Below are 23,672 nucleotides of genomic sequence, written 5' to 3'. Positions count from 1 at the left end.
CTCTCTCTCTCTCTCTGGAATAAGTCTTATGATCTCTTTGATTATCTGCCTGGTCTTTTTTATTTCACCCCTTTCATTTTTCTCTTTGTATGGGGGGTTCCTCCCCCATTTTTCTTTTTTCCAGGGTTACTTCAATGAACAAATCAAAGGACACCTGGTGGAAGGTCCAATCAATCCACCACCATGAGCAGCGGGATAGAAGAGCCAAAGACACAACAACACAGTACATAAAATGTTCCAAAAAACACTTCCTGAAGTGCCAGGCCCTGGACAACATATGACACCTTTTTAATATAGTAGTACTCACAAGTGCAGGACACATAACAAGCTATTAAAACACATAAAATACAGAAACCTAGCCAAAATGACAAAATGGAACAATTCCCTTCAAAAGAAATTCCAGAAAGAAATGACAGCCAGAGAACTGCTCAAAACAGATATAAACAATATATCTGAACAAGAATACAGAATAAAAGTCAAAAGACTAATAGCTGGACTTGAAGAAAAAAGAATAGAAGACAGCAAAGAATCTGTTGCTGCAGAGATCAAAGACCTAAGAACTAGTTGTGATGAATTAAAAAATGCTGTAAATGAGATGCAAAATAAACTAGATGCAGTGACAACAAGGATGGAAGAAGCAGAGGAGAGAATAGGTGAAATAGAAGATAAAATTATGGAAAATGATGAAGCTGAAAAAAAGAAGGAAAGGAAATTAACAGACCATGAGGGGAGAATTAGAGACCTAATCACCTAATCACCTAATCACCTAAGTGATTCAATGAACCAAAATAATATCCATATCAAAGGAGTTCCAAAAGAAGAAGAAGAAAGAGGAAGAGGCAGAAGGTTTATTTGAACAAATTATAGCTGAGAACTTCCCTAATCTGGAGAAGGAAACAGAGGCATCCAAGTCCAAGAGGCACAAAGAACTCCCTTCAAAAACAACAAAAACAGGCCAATACCAGGACATATCATAGTGAAATTGGCAAAATACAAAGATAAGGAGAGAATTCTGAAAGCAGCTAGGGACAAACAGGCCTTAACCTACAAGGGTAGACACATAAGGGTAGTAGCAGACCTATCCATTGAAATTTGACAGGCTAGAAGGGAGTGGCAGAAAATATTCAATGTGTTGAACAGGAAAAATATGCAGCCAAGAATCCTTTATCCAGCAATGCTCTCATTCAGAATAGAAGGAGAGATAAAGGCTTCCCCAGACAAACAAAAACTAAAGGAGTTCATGACCACTAAACCAGTCCTGCAAAAGATCCTAAAGGGGGCTCTGTGAGTGAAAAGCAGCAAAGACTACAAAGGACCAGAGACATCAGCACAAGCATGAAACCTACAGATAACACAATGACATTAAATTCATATCTTTCAATAATCACTCAGAATGTAAATGGACTAAATGACCCAATCAAAAGACACAGGGACATTCTTATCAGAATGGATAAAGAAAAAACAAGACCCATCTTTATGCTGCCTACAAGAAATTCATTTGACCTAAGGACACCTGCAGAACGAAAGTGGGGGGATGGAGAACCATCTATCATGCTACTGGATGGCAAAAGAAAGCTGGAGTAGCCATACTTATATCAGACAAACTAGATTATGGACCAAAGACTGTAACAAGAGATGAAGAAGGGCATTATATCATAATTAAGGGGTCTGTCCATCAAGAAGAGCTAATGATTGTAAATGTTTATGCCCCCAACATATAGCACCCAAATATATAAATCAATTAATCACAAACATAAAGAAATGTAAAGATAATAATACCATGATTGTAGAGGACTTTAATACTCCACTTACAACAATGGACAGATCATCTAGGTGGAAAATCAATACGGAAAAAAATGACTCTGGATGGCACATTGGACCAAATGGACTTAACAGATTCAGAACTTTTCATCCAAAAGCAGCAGAATACACATTCTTCTCGAGTGCACATGGAACATTCTCCAAAATAGATCACGTACCGGGTCACAAAACAGGCCTCAACAAATATAAAATAATTGAGATCATACTATGCATATTTTCAGATCACAATGCTACAAAACTTGCAATCAACCATAAGAAAATATTTGGAGAGCCCCCAAATACATGGAGATTAAAGAACATCCTACTAAAGAATGAATGGGTCAACCAGGAAATTAAAAAAACACATGGAAGCAAATGAAAATGAAAACATGACAGTCCAAATCCTTTGGGATGCAGCAAAGGCAGCCCTAAGAGAAAAATACATTGAAATTCAGGCCTATCTCAAGAAGCAAAAAAGGCCCCAAATACATAATATAACCTCATATCTAAAGAAACTAGAAAGACAGCAGCAAAGAAAGCCCAAAGCTAGCAGAAGAGGGGGAAATAATAAAGATTAGAGCCAGAAATAAACAATACAGAATCCAAACAAAACAAAACTGTAGAACAAATCAATGAATCTAAGAGCTGGGTTTTTAGAACAACAAAAGAAATTGATAAACCCCTAGCCAGATTTCTCATAAAGAAAAGACAGAGAACCCAAATAGATAAAATCATGAATGAAAGAAGAGAAATTACAACCAACACCACATAAATACAATTATTATAGAATATTATGAAAAATTATATGCCAACAAACTGGACAACCTGGAAGAAGTGGAAAAATTCCTAGCCACCCACACACTACGAAAACTCCAAAGGGAAGAAATAGAAAATTTGAACTGACTCATAACCAGTGAAGAAATTGAATTGGTTATCAAAATTTCCCAACAAATAAGAGTCCTGGGCCAGATGGCTTCCCAGGGGAACTCTACCAGACATTTAAAGCAGAGTAAATACCTATTCTGCACAAACTGTTCCAAAAAATAGAAATGGAAGGAAAGCTTTCAAACTCATTCTATGAAGCCAGCATTACCTTGATTCCCCAAACCAAAGACCCCACTAAAAAGAATTACACGCCAATATCCCTAATGAATAGGGATGCAAAAATTCTCAACAAGATACTAGCAAATTGAATTCAACAGTATATTAAAAGAATTATTCACCACAATCAAGTGGTATTCATTCCTCAGCTATAGGGCTGGTTCAATATTTGCACATCAATCAACGTGATATCTCACAGTAATAAAAGGAAGGAAAAGAACCGTATGATCCTGTCAAAGATGCAGAAAAAGCATTTGACAAAATACAGCATCACTTTTCGATAAAAACCCTCAAGAAAGTCGGTATAGAAGGAATATACATCATAAAAGCCATATATGCAAGGCCCACAGATAATATCATCTCCAATGGGGAAAAACTGAGAGCTTTCCCCGAGATAAGGAACACGACAGGGATGTCCACTCTCATCACTGTTCAACATAGTGTTGTTCAACATAGTGTTGGAAGTCCTAGCCTCAGCAATCAGACAACAAAATGAAATAAAAGATATCCAAACTGGCAAAGAAGTCAAACTTTCACTCTTCGCAGATGACATGATACTCTACATAGAAAACCCAAAAGACTCAGCCAAAAACTGCTAGACCTGATACATGAATTCAGCAAAATAGCAGGATATAAAATCAATGTACAGAAATCGGTTGCATTTCTATACACCAATAATGAGGCAACAGAAAGAGATATCAGGGAATCTATCCCATTTACAATTGCACCAGTAACCATAAAATACCTAGGAATAAACTTAACCAAAGAGGTAAAAGATCTGTGCACTGAAAACTACAGAAAGCTTATGAAAGAAATTGAAGAAAAGAAGACACAAAGAAATGGAAAAACATTCCATGCCCATGGACTGGAAGAACAAATATTTTCAAAATGTCAATACTACCCAAAGCAATCTACACACTCAACGCAATCCCAATCAAAATAGTACCAGCATTCTTCACAGAGCTAGAACAATCAATCCTAAAATTTGTATGGGGGGGCACCTGGGTGGCTCAGTCGGTTAAGCGTCCGACTTCGGCTCAGGTCATGGTTTCACAGTCCATGAGTTCGAGCCCTGCGTCGGGCTCTGTGCTGACTGCTCAGAACCTGGAGCCTGTTTCAGATTCTGTGTCTCCCTCTCTCTCTCACCCTCCCCTGTTCATGCTCTCTCTCTGTCTCAAAAATAAATAAATGTTTAAAAAAAATTTTTTAAATAAAATAAAATTTGTATGGGACCACAAAAGACCCCAAACAGTTAATGTTGAAAAAAAAACAAAAACAAAAACGAAGCTGGAGGCATCACAATCCTGGACTTTAGCCGTATTATAAAACTGTAATCATGAAGACAGCATGGTATTGGCACAAAAACAGACACATAGACCAATGGAATAGAATAGAGAACTCAGAAATGGATCAAGAATGGATGGCCAACTAATCTTTGACAAAGCAGGAAAGAACATCCAATGGAAAAAAGACAGTCTCTTTAGCAAATGGTACTGGAAGAACTGGACAGCAACATGCAGAAGAATGAAACTGGACCACTTTCTTATACCATACACAAAAATAAATTCAAAATGGATTAAAGACCTAAATGTGAGACAGGAAACCATCAAAATCCTACAGGAGAAAACAGGCAGTAACCTCTTTGATTTCAGCCACAGCAACTTCGTACTTGACATGTCTCCAGAGGCAAGGGAAACAAAAGCAAACATGAACTATTGGGACCTCATCAAGATAAAAAGCTTCTGCACAGCAAAGGGAACCATCAACAAAACTAAAAAGCAACCAACAGAATGGGAGAAGATATTTGCAAATGACATATCAGATAAAGGGTTAGTATCAAAAATCTATAAAGAACTTAACCAAACTCAACACCCAAAAAACAAATAATTCAGTGAAAAAATGGGCAGAAGACATGAACAAACACTTTTCCAAAGAAGACATTCAGATGGAAAACAGACACACGAAAAGATGCTCAACATCATTCATCATCAGGGAAATACAAATCAAAACCACAATGAGACAACCTCACACTGGTCAGAGTGGCTAAAATGAACAACTCAGGAAACAACAGATGTTGGTGAAGATGTGGAGAAAGGGGAACCCTCTTGCACTGTTGATGGGAATGCAAACTGGTACAGCCACTCTGGAAAACAATGTGGAGGTTCTACAAAAAATTAAAAATAACTACCCTACAACCCAGCAACTGCACTACTAGGTATTTATCCAAAGGATACAGGAGTGCTGATTCGAAGGGGCACATGCACCCCAATGTTTATAGCAGCACTATCCACAATAGTCAAAGTATGGAAAGAGCCCAAACGTCCATCAACTAATGAATGGATAAAGAAGATGTGGTATATATACACAATGGAATACTACTCAGCAATGAAAAAGAATGAAATCCTGCCATCTGAAACAAGATGGATGGAACTGGAGGGTATTTTATGCTAAGCGAAATAAGTCAGAAAAAGACAGATATATGATTTCACTCATATGTGGAATTTTAGATAATCATGGGGACGGGAAGGAAAAATAAGATACAGAAAGAGAGGCAAACCATAAGAGTCTCTTAAATACAGAGAACACACTGAAGGTTATGGGGGTGGGGGGTTGTGGGGCTGGTGAAAATGGGTGATGAGCATTGAGGAGGGCACTTGTTGGGATGAGCACTGGCTATGGTATGAAAGTGATGAATCACGGAAATCTATTCCTGAAGCCCAGACTACACTGTATGCTAGCTAACTTGACAATACATACATACATAACAAAATAAAAACTTAAATAAATTAAAAATTAAATTAAAAATTTAGTTCCTCAGTCACGCTAACCACGTGTGGTAGCCACATGTTGCTGGTAGGTGGCTACAGCATGGGTACAGAACATTTCCATCATCACAGAAAGTTCTCTTGGACAGTACAACATAGAAGGGACTGACAAAGCAATTGGATGGAAGGAGCCTAGATCCCACAATGACCCCATGGACATTGGATATGACTACAGTGTTTGAAGGCACCTGAATGGGACAGGATGACACAGTTGGTCAACAGCTCGGAGCACTAAGGTTCAAGCTACCCTACCTAGTGGAGAATGAGCCCTATCAATTTGTCTCTGGGACTCCTTCTTGTTGTTCATAACTAACCAGTGCCCTCTACTGACTGGCAGATTCTTCTTGATGTATTTGATCAGGTCTGAGTCTGGGAGCCATTTAGCCTCTGAAAAGCCTTAGAGGTTCCACTTTCAAAAGGTAATCCTCCTAGCTTATTTCCAAATTCCTGGGGAGATCTACCATCACTCACATACTGGAGCATATTATTATGAGCAAACGGCTTTGATCATGCACTTCTGAGCAGAGCCTCATACTTGTTTCCTTTGCATTTCACCAGATCTTGCATACAGGGACAACACATGCCTGAGGTTCAGGTAGCTTGCAGTGAAAGAGCAGCAAGAATTCTATATTGCAATTGATACACTATTTAGCGTCTGGAGGCTTCTGGACCAGAATCCAGAGGAAAAGTGTAACTGTCATTTCTCAGTAAACTCCAAGGAAAATTCCTAAAACTGTCACAACCTTAACCTCATCTGGCAGAAGAGAACACATCTACCAAATGGTGGTCTAATGGTGGCTGCCTTTACCAAGGGCTCAGGGAGTCAGCCTCCTCCTACTGGTTATGGCCCAGGAATGTAGGAGCCTCTGAATTCCTAGGTCACCTGCAGGCTTTATGGCAGCATTCCAAGACCACTTCTTACCATGACACTGGCTATTTTATAAATGATGAATCAGTTCCAAAGATATGCATGCGGGACTCATGGGCCAGGTATTGCGCATCGTGAGTACTGTATAGACAAGAAGTGTTGATATACTAGAGATCACCAATACATTAAATAGATTCAACAAACAGCTTTGCAGACTGTCTCACTGGGGCCCTCCTTTGGTTTGAATCTTTCTCTGCACCTTTGTGTGCCCAGTCCTTTCCGTGATACAGGACCTTCACCAGGTGACCTACAATATCTGGTGTTCCCCTCTCACTTTTTGTTTTGTTTTTTTTTTGGGGGGGGAGGGGAGAGAGAGGTAGCACGAGCTGGGGAGGGACGGAAAAGGGAGAGAATCTCAAGCAGGGTCCACATCCAGCAAGGAGTCCAACACCGCAGGCCTTGATCTCACAACCTTGAGATCACGACCTGAGCCGAAACCAAGTTAGAGGCATAAGAGACTAAGCCATCCAGGTCCCCCCTACCCCTTACTTCTTAAAGAGTGGTGGTTGTTTTCCTTCACTTCCTCTCTGTTCTAGACATTCTACATACTTCATCTCCCCCTGCCCCTAGGAGGGAGATTTACATTTTCCTGTAGACTAGCCTGTGAACCAGTGGTGGGAAGAAAATTTCTTGGGGAATTTGTTTGAAAAAAAATAATAAGAGAGATTCTTGGAGCTCCACCCCCTGAGATTCTAATTTATTAGGCCTAGGGGTCCTAGAAATGGGCATTTTAAACAAATGCCACAGATGAATCTGAAAAACGATCAAGTGTTTAAATCAGCTTCCTGCTGCTCTCTTTAACCACTATTCTCCAAGTACTTTGCCTCCTTCCTGCTAGATCACCCAAGCCTTCCCTTAAAAACCAAAATTTAGCAGGACCTAAGGGAGGGGAGAACGAGCAGTTATTATTTAATGGCTACAGTTGCAGTTTCAGAGTACGAAAAATGTTTTGAAAATGGATGGTGGTGATAGTTGCACTACAGTGTGAATATACTTAATGCCACAAAACTGTACACTTAAAAATAGTTAAAACAATAAATGTCACGTGATGTGTATTTTGCCACAATTTAAAAAATAAAAAAAGGAATGGGTACTGATACATACTATAATATAAACAAACCCTGAAAACATTATCTAAGTGAAAGATGCCAGACACAAAATACCATAAATCATATGATTCCATCAGTATGAAGATATTTTAAAATTGAGTGTGGTGATAGCTGCACATATCTGTGAATGTACTAAAAACTACTAAAATGTACACTTTAAATGGGTGAATGGTACAGTATGTACATTATATCTCAATAAAGCTGTTAAAATTTTAACTGATTTTAAAACTGTGATCACATTTATTTAAACTTCTGAAGAACTAAAGTGGCATCCCATAAATCCTGGAATCACATTCTGGTGACATACTGGGGGAAAAAGAAGCAAATAAATCAAAGGAATGAGGTTTAGAACAGCTGTCAAGGAAGATCAGAAAGATCTGTAACTGGGCATGGTGGTCCTCTGGTCACAGCGACAAGGACAAAGGCAAGATTATAAAACACACTATGTTGAAATTGATCAGAAACCTTTATTATGTTCCTCATCATTCATTAAGCAACCTACACAAATCATTTTCTTTTTCTCTGCCTCAAACAGCATAGGCTGCATCCAAGCCTAAATGGAAGACACAGTAGGTGGAAGACCTTGTAGAGAAAAGCTAACATGTGAGATCTCTGCTTATCTCGGCTTAGGTGAAGGTAGGACAGGAAAAGCATATAAGTACAATATTCCAAATACTCCGTTCTTCAAAGATGAGGCCTGCAGGAGAGGGGCTGTCCGAAGGATGCAGGTGAAGGCTCACAAAACTGCCCAGCTCAGCAATCAATCCAAAGGCTCACAAAACTGCCCAGCTCAGCAATCAATCCAAAGTTCCTTTAAAACAAAAACAAAAACAAAAACAAAAACAAAGAGCAACATGTAAAGCAAGGTGCCTCAAGAACTGGATGAGTGTCACAAACTGGGCAAAGTTAGAGTAGAAGCTGCTCTGGTACTGGCAATTCTCTAAGATCAAATTACTCATTTGGGGGAATATCCATCCAAAAGATCTCAGAGAAAGAACATGTCACTACAGAAAGTGGGCAGCTGAGAGTTAAGCACACAGGTCTAGAGAGTTAGAATGAGATGTGGGGAACAGAGTAAAGAAGTTGTTGTGTTAGTTAATGAGCATTTGGGGATTCCATACAAAGTGTGATCAATACAGAATAAAGGAGAAAAGTTTTCTAAGCAAAAAGTTCATAACCTTTTGAGAAACTTCCAGTTCAAGATGGGAGACTGAGCTCACAAATTTGTATGCCCTCCCTTTCAAGATTCCATTCAAAAGAAATAAAAGGTTTTAAAAAGGTATAAATCTACAATAAAGAATGGGACCCATCAGCAGTTAAGAGATTTCAACAAAAAGCTGAAGAGAAATCTGATTGAAGTATGTTTATAAATAGAAAAACAAATCAGCCTAGAATGAATAGAGGGGGGCAACAGAGGTGGGAGCCCCATCGCCTAGGAGACCCTTGGGGAAGTTCCAGCCAGACTCAGACACCAGGAATGACAGAGAAAGAAACAGGTCAGAAAGGGTTAGTGACCTGAGGGTCTACATAAGAAACAGCTGGCCCCATCTCCCTACAACCCTTCCAGCATGGAGCATTACCAGAAAACAAAATGGGAAAAAATCAGGGGTTCTCTTCTAATAAACTAAATGAATTACCTGAAGAACTACAGGAGCCTCTGAAAATGCCAGCTCCCCAAAGTAAGGCTTTCCGGACCCCAGCTTAACATCTGGTCCCACCCCAGCCCACCCTAAAGTAAAAGTGCCAGGCAAAAACCACCTTCCCATACACACACACTGCTTCCAAACAGACTTCTTAACTACCTCATTCCTAAACGGAATGGAAATTACTGGGCAGACTAGAGAGAAAGGAAAAATTAAAATTTATTAAAAAAAAAAAAAAAAACCCTAGAATAAAACAGATAATTCAGAAAAGAACACAAGAAAACCAAGCAAAAATACCTCTAAGTTAAAACAGAAAAAAAGAAATAGCCTCTGTGATAAAGGCAAATTCCTGCTGAGATCAACTGATAAACCTGATTGAAATATTTTTAAAAAGAAAATCCTTCAAGCACTGAAGAGGCACCAATAAAAGTGAAATCTAAAATCTAGAGAAGGCAAGAACACAAAGTAAACCCAGCCTCCAAACCTGTTTTTGCCCTAAGATCATTTGCCGTCCAAAAGATAGAGCTGAGAAATTTTGGCTGAGCAAATCAAGAGTCAAATCTAAGAGTGTGCCCAAGAGAGAAGGTCTGATTTTTTAAAAAGCTACAGTCCCAAAAAGTGGCACCCTCAGAGTAACACTGCACTAGAATTAAATCAGCCCCTTCGCAGACTTGCCATCAGGGTTCACATAGATTACCACAGAGAACCAAGAATCCTCAAGTCTTGGATCTGGATTAAGGAGATTAATACATTCCCCTAGGTGCCTTGCAGCAGCAAATGAAAATCTTCTTTGGAGAAAGGTTTCATCATACAAGCCTCAAACTATCCAAAAAATAATTTATTCAAGTACATTGACCAATACATCAAGAAAGCTAGGCATAAAGAGGAAAAAAGACTATGAAACAATATCAACAGAAACAAGTCAGGAAAAAAAATAAAATAAATCGGCCTCAAAAATGCTTTGGATATTAATTAGACTGGAGACTATAAAACAACGACACTTACTTTGTTTAAACAAATAAAAGACTAGCTTCAAAACACCTGGAGCAAATACAAATAACAAACAGGCAAATGGAATTCACAGAACTGAAAATACAAAAACAAACTAAAAAATTAACAGAAAAGTTTAAAGGAGACAATTCACTGGAGAGAATTAATAAACTGGGAGATCAGAAAAAAACTACACAGAATGCAGCACAGAGAGGCAAAATTATGACTGAGGTTTAACATACATTTAATGGAAATCTTAATGAGAAAGGAGAAAGAACAAAGCAGAGCCATTATCTGAAAAGATACAAGCTGAGATTTCTCCAGGACTGATAAAAGACACCAATCCCTAGATTTAAGAAGCCTAAGCAGCAGATACACAGAGGGAAATCAGCACCCAGATACATCCAAGTAAAACTACAAAAATATCAAAGACAAATATAAAAATCTTAAAAGTATCCAAAACAAGGACAAATTAGCTTCAAACAATTAACAGATTAACAGTGATTTCTAAACAGAAACAATGGAAGTCAAAACACAGAATGAGATCTTCAACACTATAAAATTAACTTTCCACCTAAAATTCTATATTCAGCAAGATGCCTTTAAAAACCAAAGTAAAATATAGGAATGCAGGCACTCTGGAAAACACTATGAAGGTTCCTCAAAAAATTAAAAATAGAACTACCCTACGACCCAGCAATTGCACTATTAGGCATTACCAAGGAATACGGGTGTGCTATTTCAAAGGGGCATATGCATCCCAATGTTTATAGCAGCACTATTGACAATAGCCTAAGTATGGAAAGAGCCCAAATGTCCATCGACTGATGAATGGATAAAGAAGATGTGGTATATATACACAATGGAGTATTACTCAGTGATGAAAAAGAATAAAATCTTGCCATTTGCAACAATGTGGAATTGAACTAGAGGAATTCAAACCCCAAATTTGGCTCTAGGTCTCGCTCTGGCTCTGCGCTGACAGGGCAGAGCCTGCTGGGAATTCTCTCCCTCTCTCTCTGCCTCTCCCTGCGCTATGCTCACCTGCTCTTTCTCTCTCTCAAAAAAAATAAATAACTTTAAAAAAAAAGAGAGAGTATATACTTTCCAGATAGAGGGAAAAATGAAATAACAAATTATACTTAAAACAAGGGCAAAAAACTGAAAAAAAAAACATAAAATAGGACAAATGGGAAACACAAAATAATATGGTAGATTTAAACCCATACATATATATATCACTAATTGCATTAAACATAAATGAACTAAGTGCTGCAAAGACTGTCAGCCTAAAGTTTTAAAAATAGTCCAATTATACCGTTTATAAATACGGAAAGGTAAAAATTTTTTAAACGAGAAAAATACACACCATTCAAATACTAACAAAAGAAAGCTTGTAAGTTTTAAAAATATTAAACAAAATAATCTTTAAGGCAAAAAGCACAAACAAAACAATGATCAATTTATAAATATAAAATGTTCAAACACTTAACTGCTAATAGCCTACTGCTGACCAATAACACAGTTGATTAGCACATATTTTGTATGTCATATGCATTACTATACTGTATTATTACAATATAGTCACCTAGAAAAAAATGTTAACAAAATAAGGAAGGAAAAATACATTTATAGGGCGGTACTGTAAAAAAAATCTACATATACTGAAGCAGCTCGAACCTGTACCATTTAGGGTACCTGGTTGGCTCGGTCAATACAGCATGTGACTCTTAATCTCAGGGTCATGAGTTCAAGCTCCACACTCGTCAGCAGCCTACTTAAAAAAAAAAAAAAAAATGCCCACTTGGGGTGCCTGGCCAGCTCAGTCAGAAGAGCAGATGGCTCTTGATCTTAGGGTTGTGAGTTCAAGCCCCATGCTGGGTACAGAAAGTACTAAAGAAAAAGAAAAATAAACTTTAAAAACAAACAGAGGCACCTGGGTGGCTCACTAGGTTAAGCGTCCAAATCTTGATTTCAGCTCAGGTTATAATCTCACAGGTTTATGGGTTCAAGCCACACATCAGGCTCTGTGCTGACAGCAGTCAGAGTCTGCTTGGGATTCTCTCTCCATCTCCCTCTGCCCTTCCTGCACATACATGCTCTCTCTCTCAAAATAAATAAATTTAAAACAAACAAAAAACCTGTGCTATTCAAGGGTCAGCTGTACTATGAAGAACTTTATGCCAACAAACTTGAAAATTTAGATAAAATGTAAAATTCCTAGAAAAACTACAACTCTTATGGGGGGAAGCAGGGCAAGACGACCTCAAGAAAATAAAATAAAATCAGAATGGTCCCAATACCATCCAAAAACATCAATCAAAAATCTTCCCACAAGGAAAATTCTAGGCTCAGATGGCTTCACTGATGAATTATACCATTCAAATAAGAAATAATTCCAATCTTACAAATTTTCTAGAGAACAGATCAAAAAGATATACATACTCTCCAACTAATTTGTATGAGGCTCACATTCGATATGAAAAAAATCTCCAATCTCTCTTTATAAACATTGATAGAGCATTTGAATCTATTAAAATTAAACTACAAAAAACCTTAGAGTTAAGTATAATTAATGGGGAAACACTGAAAGCTTCCCCTTTGAAATAAAGATGACTGCTATCAGCACATCTATTCAACATTAGACTGGAGATTCTAGGGCAAGAAGAAATTAAAAAGAAAAGGATTGGGAAAATTTCACAAAATTGTCACTACTAGTGGATATTACTGTGTAACTAAGGAAATCCAAAAGAATCAACAGAAATCATTAGAGTTAAACAAGATGCTAGGCACAAAATTAACACAGAAAACCAATTATATTTCTATACTATCAACATTCAGAAAATTAATTTTTTCTTAGAAAAATACCAGTAACAAGAGCATCAAAATTATTAAATACTTAAAGAAAAGCATCTAACAAAATTATTCAAGATTTCTTCCCAGAAAATAAAAAACCTTAATTTATGAAACATTAAAGGGGCACTTGGGTGGCTCAGTCAGTTAAGCATCTGACTCTTGGTTTTGGCTCAGGTCATGATCTCATGGTTTCATAAGTACAAGTCCCGCATCAGCCTCTGCACTGACAGTGTGGAGGCTGCTTGGGATTCTATCTCCCTCTTTCTGCTTCTCCCCCACTCACGCTGTCTCTGTCTCTCTCAAAAATGAATTTAAAAAAAAAAAAAAAAGGTTTTTAAACATTAAAGATCTAAATAAATGGAGAAATATACCATGTTCATGGACTGAAAGATTCACTATTGTAAAAATATAGTTTCTCCCCCTAAATAATCTACAGATTCAATACATTCCCCACCGATACGCTTTTTACATGGAATTTGACAAGCAGATCTTAAAATACGCATGAAAGTGCAAAGAACTTAAAATAGTCAAGACACTTAAAGAAGGTGGGAAGATTTGTTCTTTCAAATAAAGCAACTATAATTCAGACTGTGTGCGATGGGCATGGGAATAGACACAACAGAAAGCCCAGAAACAGCCCTGATTTCTAACAAAAGTAGCACTGCAAAGAAAATAATACGGAAAAGTATCTATCTAAATAATAAGAAAAAAAATAAATTGACCCTCACTTCAGTCTGATACACAAAAAGTCAACTAAAGTTTTATGAAAGACAAGAAAACTACAAAAATTTTAGCATATAGGAAAATGTCTTCATGACATGGGATGGGAAAAAAGTCTTAAACAGGAAAACAAAGAGCATTACCTATAAAGAAAAACATTAATACATTTGACTATCTTTATTTTTGTTAATGTTTTAATTATTTTTGACAGAGCACAAGGGAGGGCAGAGAGATGGGGACATTAGATCTGAAGTGTGCTCTGTGCTGACAGCAGCGAGCCTGACATGGGGCCTGAACTCACTAACCATGAGATCATGCCCTAAGCCTGAGTCAGGTGCTCAACCAACAGAGCCACCCAGGTCCCCCACATTTGACTATCTTTAATTAAGAACTCATTTATTGGGGTGGCTGGGTGGCTCAGTCAGTTAAGCATCCTACTCTTGATTTCAGTTCAGGCCATGATCTCATGGTTAGTGAGGTCAAGCCCCACATCAGGCTCGGTGCTGACAGGGTGGAGCCTGTTTAAGATTCTCTCTCTCTCTCTCTCTCTCTCTCTCTCTCTCTGTGCCCCCTCCCACTTGTGCATGCCCTTTCTCTCTCTCTCTCAAAATAAATAAACTTAAAAAAATAACCTCATTTATCAAAAAGCACTCTAAACAGTGAAAAACCAAGTCTAAACCAGGAAAAGATACCTGCTTCCCATATGCTGAAAAAGATTCATATCCAGAAAAAAGAAAAAGAAAAAGAAAAAGCATATACATACATAATTACAGTTATAGTTATAAATCAATAAGGAAAAAGACAAAATATCCAAGATAAAAATAAGACACCACCTCACCCCCAAAAAAGGGACACACGTATGAGAAGATGTCACCAGTAATCAGGGCAATGCAAATTAAAAGTACTATGCAATTATCATTAACATCCCCACCAGACTGGCAGAAATTAAATCCCAAGTGTTGATGAGAATGAGGAACAGTGGGAATTATCATATGCTCTTGGTAGAAATGTCAATCAGGCATGCAAGAAGTATGGGCATGGGAATAGACACAACAGTATCTATTAGACAGCAGTATCTACAAAAGATGGAGTTATACATATCCTATATCCCAGCAATTTTATCTATACCCACATACATACATACATAAACACACACACACACACCTGGAGAAACGTGTAAGAATGTTCATAGTGAATTGTTTATAACAGAAAAAAAAGTTATCCAAATATCCACATTAAAATGGTTCAATTGTGGGGCACCTGGGTGGCTCAGTTGGTTATGCATCCAACTTCAGCTAGGTCATGATCTTGCAGTTCATGAGTTCGAGCCCCGCAGTGGGCTCTGTGCTGACAGCCTAGAGTCTGGAAGCCTGCTTTGGATTCTGTGACTCCCTCTCTCTGCCCTATCCCACTTGCATTCTCTCTTTCTCTCTCAAAAATAAATATTAAAAAACATTTTTTTTAATGGCCCAATTGTAATACTGTCACACAATCGTATGCCATACAGCACAAAAAACAAACGAGATATGTACAACCACATAGATGATTTGGTTACATTTTTAAAATTTCAAAAAAATATAAAACTAAATCCCACTGTTAAAGGATACATGCTTATGTGCTAAAACTATAAAGAAAAATCAAGTAAGTAATTACCAAAAAGTCAGGATACTGTTAAGTCAGCAAAGGGGATGGAAAGAAGATCTATCACAAAGAAGGAATATATATGGAACTTCTGGGGGCTGATGCTATTCTATCTCTTAACCTAGCTGGTGGGTACAATGGTGTTCATTTAGTTATTTATTGCCTTTACATTTGTTATCTGTGTTCATAAGGAAAGGCTTAGAATATACATATATCAATACTTTTGCATATAACATACAGAAAATTACCCAAGAAACTAATAACAGTTGCCTGCAGGGAAGACATGTCTAAGAGGGATTAAAGGACAGGAAGGGTAGTGGTAGTGTCCACATTACTGTTTTTCAACTACTTGACCTACAGGTAAAGCATGGGAGATTTAACTATGACAAGAAGATATGTTATTAGCCTTGACAATGTCAAAGTATAAGTATAAATGACACTAAGTGAGAGTTAAGAGTGGGTTAAAAAATGGGAAAGGAAGAGATAGGCTCACTGATAGTCATACCTTCCAAAGTGGAGAGTTAACCAAAAAAATAGATATTTTAGTGTTATGTAAACTGTAAAGGTAACAAAGGAACAATTTGTTCCTTTTATAATGTCCAACATTATAAAAATAATGACATAACTACCAAAAATCAGAAGGGGGGAAGAGGGATTTATGGAGCAGTACAGGTTACCCAAATCTTCATTTATCACAGCAGGAAGTTAACAGATAACATGTATAGTTGAAAAACCAAAGATGAAGCATATTATTTAGAAATGTAAGTAACCACTTAAAAAGCTAAAAAACAGAAACAACAAAAGGGCATGGAGCACCAGCTGCATTTCATTGTAAGACATTAGATATTTGATTTTCAAGCATGGATATATACCGCCTTGATTAAAAAAGAAAAAAAAAATAATTTTCTACTTAGAACATATGCATCTAAGGACATAAGAACATTTATTTTACCAAGTACAAAGTAAGAGAATACTCAATCTACGAATGCTAAAATGGCCAAAATTCAGATATATTAATGTAGAGAGAACAGACGAATGCAACTACTGAGATTATTGGATCAGAAGATGAAAATGAATACATCCACCACTCAATAAATGACCATTTATGAAAAATCCAACCTAAGGGGCACCTGGGTGGTTTAGTTGGTTAAGGGCCCTGACTCGGTTTAAGCTCAGGTCATGACCTTGCGGTTTGTTGAGTTCAAGCCCCCCACCCCCACCCCCCCACCAGCCAAGGCAGGCTCTGCACTGACAGTGCAGAGCCTGCTTGGAATTCTCTCTCTGCCCCTCCCCCGCTTGTGCACATGCTCTCACACTCTCTCAAAATAAATAAATAAACTTAAATAAACAAATAAATTAATAATAAAAATAAAAATCCAAGCTAAGTACTATGCCATGGAAGAGGATAGAGGGGAAAACTACATAAGATCTCTCCACTTCCATTCTGTGGTACCCTCCAATTCATCATCCACAGGTCTGTAGTGTTACCTCTTTAAAATATGTATCTTATTATATACTCTGAAAAACTGGTCACTAAAAGTGAGCTGGTAAAGCAGGCTCTGAACATTTTTGGAGAACTGATGGGAAGTCTGTCACAAGAAGTTGCCTTCCTTAGGTAGGCAGGTAACAAGTTACTAAGAAAAATGAGTAAGCAAAAAAAGGGTTAAGACAGACCTACAAACTGAAAGAATACTCAATAATCTAGACTTAAAGCTAGCTATGGAAATGTATCTTGAAACACATTTAAAAGAATGTATCAAAAGGGTGAGAGGCCCAGATTGATATGACGCAGAACAAAAGAGAAAAATAGTGATATATATGACACAGAACAAAAGAGAAAACTAGTGAAATAAATAAAGCCACAAAGGATTTGTGGAGATAATGAGGCTTGAAAGAGATAATGAGAACACCCTGGTATTGTAAGGGCAAGAATGAACTGCAAGTGCACGGCTTTCACATACTCAAGCAGAATTTGTGCAGGGAACAATAAGCTAATCAGATATAGTAATTAAATAGGAGAAATAGCCCTGAAAGAAGATAGCTAAAATAAGGTATCTCAAATATTTTCTATTTCAATGACAAGACTTAGTACACAAGTTAATCCAAAATTCTTAACAACAAACAGGCAAGTACATAATCTCCCAGTGGCAAAATAATAACTATAGGGCACCTGGGTGGCTCAGTCGGTTAAGAGTCCAACTCTTGATTTCGGCTCAGCTCATGATGAACCCCGCGTTGAGCTGACAGTACTGGATTCCCGGGATTCTCTCTCTTTCCCCCTCTCTCTGCCCCTCTCGCTCAAGCATGCGAGCTCTCTCTCAAAATAAATATTAAAAAATTTTTTTTAAATAATGTTATACAGACTGAAGAAGAAAAAAGAACAAGAAGCAACCCTTTAAATGTTGGCAATTGTTTCTGATCTCTAGCATTATGATACAGGGAAGATTATATCTAGGAATGGAGATTAAAATATGAATCAAACTTTTCAATGCACCTAACTCCACTGGAGTCCTTATACTGCCTCTCATTTTTTATAATTAGCAATTTTCAGGAAAAAGTTCTAATGACCCAAGAGAATTAGAATTGCTAGATCTCACCAGATTTAACATATTAGTTTTTCCCATCTTAATGGGAAGTAGAAAGAATTATCACTATACAGACAAGGAAGAACCAAATAGCAGTTTATAAGATTTTGAACTCAGCTCATTAGCATGGGAAAGACAGGTGGAAATGATTATCCATCCATAGAGAACTCACCTTCCAGAAAAGCAAATTCATCCACGGCTTCTATTGCATTATCTGAAACACAATGTAAAGGGACACCTGACTAACTCTGGTCATTTGGACACCAACCTCTTAAAAAAAAAAACCACAACCCACATAGTGAAGGGCGTGAGGCTTTATGCAAATGAGGGCATTTATAAAATTTGTCCCTTGATTTTGTGAATCCATTTCTACTCCACCACTGAATCTTACATATCAGCTGCCTCTCTACAAGAGTAGAAAAGCCTAGGTAAACACTGTTCGGTAAGGGGAAACCCTTTGCTCTGAAAGTCATCAAAGAAGAGTCTGGCAAAATGAAGGGAAAGTGGAATTAAGGTACACAAAAGTTTACACATATACAAGGGTTACCAACTAAAAAGAAACAAATCAAACCCCCAGTTTCTATGGGAAAAAGAAGTGTCAAGTCTGATTCAACATAGCAGACAGCATAAAGGGGTATAATCAGCTTTAGCAACACATGGACTCCTTTCATTCCCTACCTCACCACCTATACAGCCACCCAAAGCACTGGGACCCTAAAGGTAGGACTTTCTATCACTGTGGCAGTCCAAAGGGATGTGGCACCTTTCATCTTACAGAGGTGGCTTCCCCCAGCCCTCCCTTCTTTGCCCCCAGATACCAAATACCACAGTGACACTCTACCCAAATCTCTCCTCTGAAGGGTTTTCCTCTTTCCTTGTTGAGCACAGCAGTAGGCATCTTTTGCAATGGTCTCCACAAATAATTCCTGTGAGGCACAAGGGGAGAGTTGTAGCAATGGGTTCTAGCACAATTCTTGTGAGCTCTTCTATTTGAGTGGTGGGAAGGAGGTGAGGGGTGCTCAGGTGCATGGAAAGGTTCTCAGTCTGGACTTCATGACGATCTGCTCCCATTCCCTCTACCCCAGTAGGACGTGACACGTTCCTGCTCCCTCACTTGTGAATTCTCCAGACTCATTCACTTGAGATTCCCACAAGCTGTGTCAGGCATTGTAAAAGCAATTTAAAGTCGTTGTCCGTGCCCTAATGAAGAGGCAGGTGTGTTAACAAACCAATACAACTACTGAAAGTATGTGTCTCTTTCCCCTAGTGTTCCCTCTTAGACTTTTATCTCAGAATCTGGCCCCGGACCCTCACCTCCGCATTCTTCGCACACCCAGTCCAGACCCTCTTCCACCCCGGCTTCCCCCTCTCCCCAAGCCTCCCAAGACGCCGCTAAGCCCCGCCCCCAGGAAGGTTCCCCCCCCAGGCCCCGCCCCTCGCCACGGCCCCGCCCCTCGCCACCTCCCCGCCCCGCAGCCCCGTGTGGCCTTCGCGCTCCCGCCGCACCGCTGCTCGTGCCAGAATGAAGATGGCTTCCTGTCCCGCGAGGGTCACGTCGGGGTCCGCCTTCACCAAGGCCTTCACTCGCGCTAATGGCAACCTCGAGAGACGAGCTCCGGGCACACTCGTCGGGGCCTGCGGCGGCGGGGCCGCTGCCTCCCCACTGGGCCCCTCCTCCTCGCGGGGTGTCCCATTTCCAGCCGCCACCGCCGCCATCCGGGCCCCAAGCGTGCTGCGCGCGGCCGCCGACTGTGCGCGCGCATGCGACGCCGGCCCCTTTCCCGCGCGCGCCGAAGGCCACGCCCCCTGTGGGCGCGTGGCTCCGCCCCTTACGCGGCTGGAAGCTCCCGGTACTCCCGGCTGGGCGTGGTGGCTCTCCCTGCGCCGTCGCCGCCCAGCTACCGCGCTACCGCGGACTCTTTTCCCGGTACCGGTGAACCTGTGGGGCCTAGTTGGGCCCAGGCACCGTCCCTTACTGGTTTAATGTGGTTGGGCCCGGCTGGTGCGGGGGAGGAGCATCCTTGGTCTGGAGAAACCCAAACCTGGCCCGCAAGAATGTCTCAGTCAAGTGATAAGCAAGTGATAGCCAAAGCTGAGAAGGGCAGGTGCCCCTGCGAGGCCTGGGCTTTTCGGAGGGCGCAGTGGACTGGGGAAAAAGGGTACCGAGAAGGGCGCGAAATCTGGACCAGTGTCAAGGAGAACAAAATGCCCTAAAAGGAGGTTGTGACCATCACAAGCCGTCCACGCTTGTTCAATCGCGAGTTGCACCACAGTGTTGGCTTTCAAAGTTTTTGTTCACAGGCTCCGTTTACACTCTTACAAGTTACTAAGGATCGCAAAGAGCTTTTGTTTCTGTAGGTTATATTAATATTTATTGTATTCGAAATTAAAGCAGTTTTAGAATATTTAATACATTACACGTTAACACAATGTTTTTCATGACAAGTGAACATTTTTTATGACAAGCACAAAGTGCTTCAAAAAAAAGTTTAATGAGGAAAATCTCTTGAATGTATGGCTTTAATAGAAAACAGTTGGATTCTCCAGCTGCTTCTGTATGTTAACGTTATCACTTTTCACATAGATCTGGAAACTCCTCTGCATCTTCTTGAGAAAATGAGAATGAAAAGGGCAAATAGCATCTTAGTATTATTAAGAAAATAGTTTTGACGTCACAGACACCTGCAGAGAGACTCTCAGAACACACACCACCCCCCATTAGTCCCCACACCAAAGTTTGAAATCTGGCATAAAAGATCAGTTCACGTTTGCAGTAACAGCTTTAACCTAAGTCTGTTGTTATAATAGCTCACATTTTTTAGCGGTTACTATGTGCATGGTTCAAAGTGCTTTACATTTATGTGTTTATCAAGTAACGATTTTTGTAATCCCCTTTTTGAAGTAGGTGATATTTTAACCTTTATTTTACAGTTGAGGAAGTTAAAACACAAAGTGGCTAATTTATCCACTGCAGAATGTAGTCAAACCAAGATACAGTTGAATTAAAGAATATCTAGTGTCTGCATTCATCAATGATGTAGTAAATGCTACATGACTGGATTAGCAGAGGCTCCAATAGAGCAGAGCAAGAGGCTGGGCAAGATTAAAACCTTCAGAAAGGAGTCTCTGGCACTGAAAATTTCACTACAATCTCCTTTAGGATCTCAGTCCAGAGTCCACCTTCAGATTACATTTGTGGACACTCCCGCGCAGGGAAAGCTCCACACAAAATTCGTAAAAGCACAGCCAGATTCTTGTGTCCCCTTACAGTGGGACACTCCATGGAGCAATATTCTAACTATGTCAAAGTAGTTAAATACTAATGGCTGCCTAAATTCTGAGTTAACATAATTGAACATAACATAATGAATTGACCACTGTGGGACAGGAATTAGTTCAGACTTCCTGAAGGGTAGAGGCAAATTGGCTTTTGGAGGATTCTCTTTAACCCCTCTTTCTTCCCAGTTTTCTCTGTTATCCATATTTTCCCTACCTTCTTCCACTTCCTCCTCTTCCTTTCCCTTTCTTGCCCTAGTTCCTTTCCACCCCCCCCCCCATCAGTTGTCCACTTGGCCTAGTTCCATTCTCCTTTCCTTGGTTTTACCATCACAATAAGAAGATGTTTATTTAGACCACACAGCAGTTCATGACTATGAGTGTTGAAAGGCACTATGTCGTGTTAAAAGGGGAATAGTGTTTTACTGTCCTTGAATTTTAGTGGGAAAAGCGCAGAGGAAACAGGAAAACAGGGGTCAAAAAAGCCACACACACACACACACACACACACAAAAAGGTTTGCATTTCAACCATATAGGACGAAAGGCTAAAATTATCTTTAAAGGCTACAAGAAGAAAATTAATGCAAAAAGGAAATATTATGTGAACATTTTATGTGATAAACTAATGATTTAAGACAAGTTATCATCTACCCTCCTCGGATAAGAGTTGTATCCATTAGATATATATTTTGTGGAAATACATTTCATTTATGAATTATTTTTTTTAAATAATTTCATATTGGGACACCTGGGTGGCTCAGTCAGTTAAGCATCCAACTTCAGCTCAGGTCATGATCTCACAGTTCATGAGTTCGAGCCCCGCATTGGACTCTGCACTGACAATGCAGAACCTGCTTAGGATTCTCTCTGTCTCTCAAAATAAACTATAAAAATAAAATAATTGCATGTGTGTTGTATGTTGTTAAAACTCAGTTGAGTACATTTTAAAGATCTTACTGGCTTTATTCAGCAACTCATGAATTGGGTAGCATCCAACCTAGCAGATAGAAAGCAGCTCTGAAGATCTGTACAAGGAGAGAGATTTTTACAGACCAAAGTGAACAGGAGTAAGGAAGTTATACTGGACATTTGCTGATTGGTTAAAGCAGGGTTAGTTTCCCTATATGGAGCAGAGAGAAGTCTTAGAGCCAGGTTAGAAAACTTGTGTTCAGCAGGCAAGCATTGATGGGCTTCTAGAAAAGCCCTCCTTTTCTAGAAGAACGGAACATAGAAACTAGTTAAGTTTTGACTTGCTGACATGGGGCTTAGCATGAGCAACTCCATCCTGGACCTAATCTGGTTGCTTTAACATATACATATATGTATTTTACATATATGTATGTGTACACACACACACACACACACACACACTTCTGGAGGGTCAAATATTAAGTAAACCATAGGGAACACAAGGTAAAAGAATCCATAGGACGGTTTTAAAGAGAAAAAAATATCATGAACCTAGCCATAGAAACCTTGGGATGCAGGAATCGCTTAAGCACTTGAAAGTCAACTCATCAGAAAGAGAAAGCATATGGAGAAAAAGAAAAGAAAGAAATAAAAGGAAAAGTGTTTTGGGGCTCCTGGATGGCTCAGTTGGCTGGGCGTCCGACTTCGGCTCCAGTCATGATCTCGCAGTCCGTGAGTTCAAGCCCTGCATCGGGCTCTGTGCTGACAGCTCAAGCCTGGAGCCTGTGTCTCCCTCTCTCTCTGCCTCTCCCCCACTCACACTCTGTCTCTCAAAGATGAATAAATGTTAAAAAAAATTTTTTAAGTGTTTTAAATCTTTAAAGATACAAAGGAATAGTTTACTCTTAATTCAGTATTTAAAGATATTGTTTAGGCAGTGTTCCCAATCCTTCCCTTCTAACTTTGATTGAAATGATAATAATTTGGAGGGGAGTTAAGGTGGTGGATCAGCATGGAGACCCTGAGTTTGTCTCATCCCTGAAATGCAGCTAGATCAGCACTAAACCATTTTGAACACATAGGAAATTGATCTGAGGATTAACACAAACATCTGCATAATTTGAGCCACAGAACTTCACAAGTGCACAGTTCTGAGAGGTGAACTGGGGAAGAGAAAAGCCATGGAGAGTAGGGAGCTGTTTTGTGGAGAGAGGACAGAGGAAGAGAAAGGAAAACTTCCAAACTCTTTCAATTAAGCCAGCAGTACCTTGATTCCAAAACCAAAGA

General features: G+C 39.3%; 1 protein-coding gene across 3 annotated transcripts in view; it reads right to left on the bottom strand.

Moving 5' to 3' along the window:
• The window catches only part of POLE4 (DNA polymerase epsilon 4, accessory subunit), a 127,402-nt gene extending 107,232 nt beyond the window's left edge, over nucleotides 1-20,170 (bottom strand). The window contains exons 1-5 of one of the 3 annotated variants that reach the window (XM_027072122.2): nucleotides 19,705-20,170; nucleotides 19,040-19,124; nucleotides 18,371-18,412; nucleotides 17,784-17,930; nucleotides 8,211-8,574 (exon numbers count right to left, since the gene is read on the bottom strand). In XM_027072122.2, the coding sequence (XP_026927923.1) occupies nucleotides 17,827-17,930; nucleotides 18,371-18,412; nucleotides 19,040-19,124; nucleotides 19,705-19,914 (441 nt within the window). In that variant the 5' untranslated portion in view covers nucleotides 19,915-20,170 and the 3' untranslated portion in view covers nucleotides 8,211-8,574; nucleotides 17,784-17,826. Of the gene's footprint in view, nucleotides 1-8,210; nucleotides 8,575-17,783; nucleotides 17,931-18,370; nucleotides 18,413-19,039; nucleotides 19,125-19,704 lie in introns of those variants that run through there. The other 2 variants (XM_027072121.2, XM_053200818.1) reach the window with 2 other exon arrangements.
• Between the last annotated feature and the right edge of the window lie 3,502 nt (nucleotides 20,171-23,672).

Source organism: Acinonyx jubatus, chromosome A3 (assembly GCF_027475565.1).
Source record: "Acinonyx jubatus isolate Ajub_Pintada_27869175 chromosome A3, VMU_Ajub_asm_v1.0, whole genome shotgun sequence".
Taxonomy (NCBI): domain Eukaryota; kingdom Metazoa; phylum Chordata; class Mammalia; order Carnivora; family Felidae; genus Acinonyx; species Acinonyx jubatus.
Note: the sequence above shows the minus strand (reverse complement) of the source record. Positions and strands in the feature narration are given on the sequence as shown.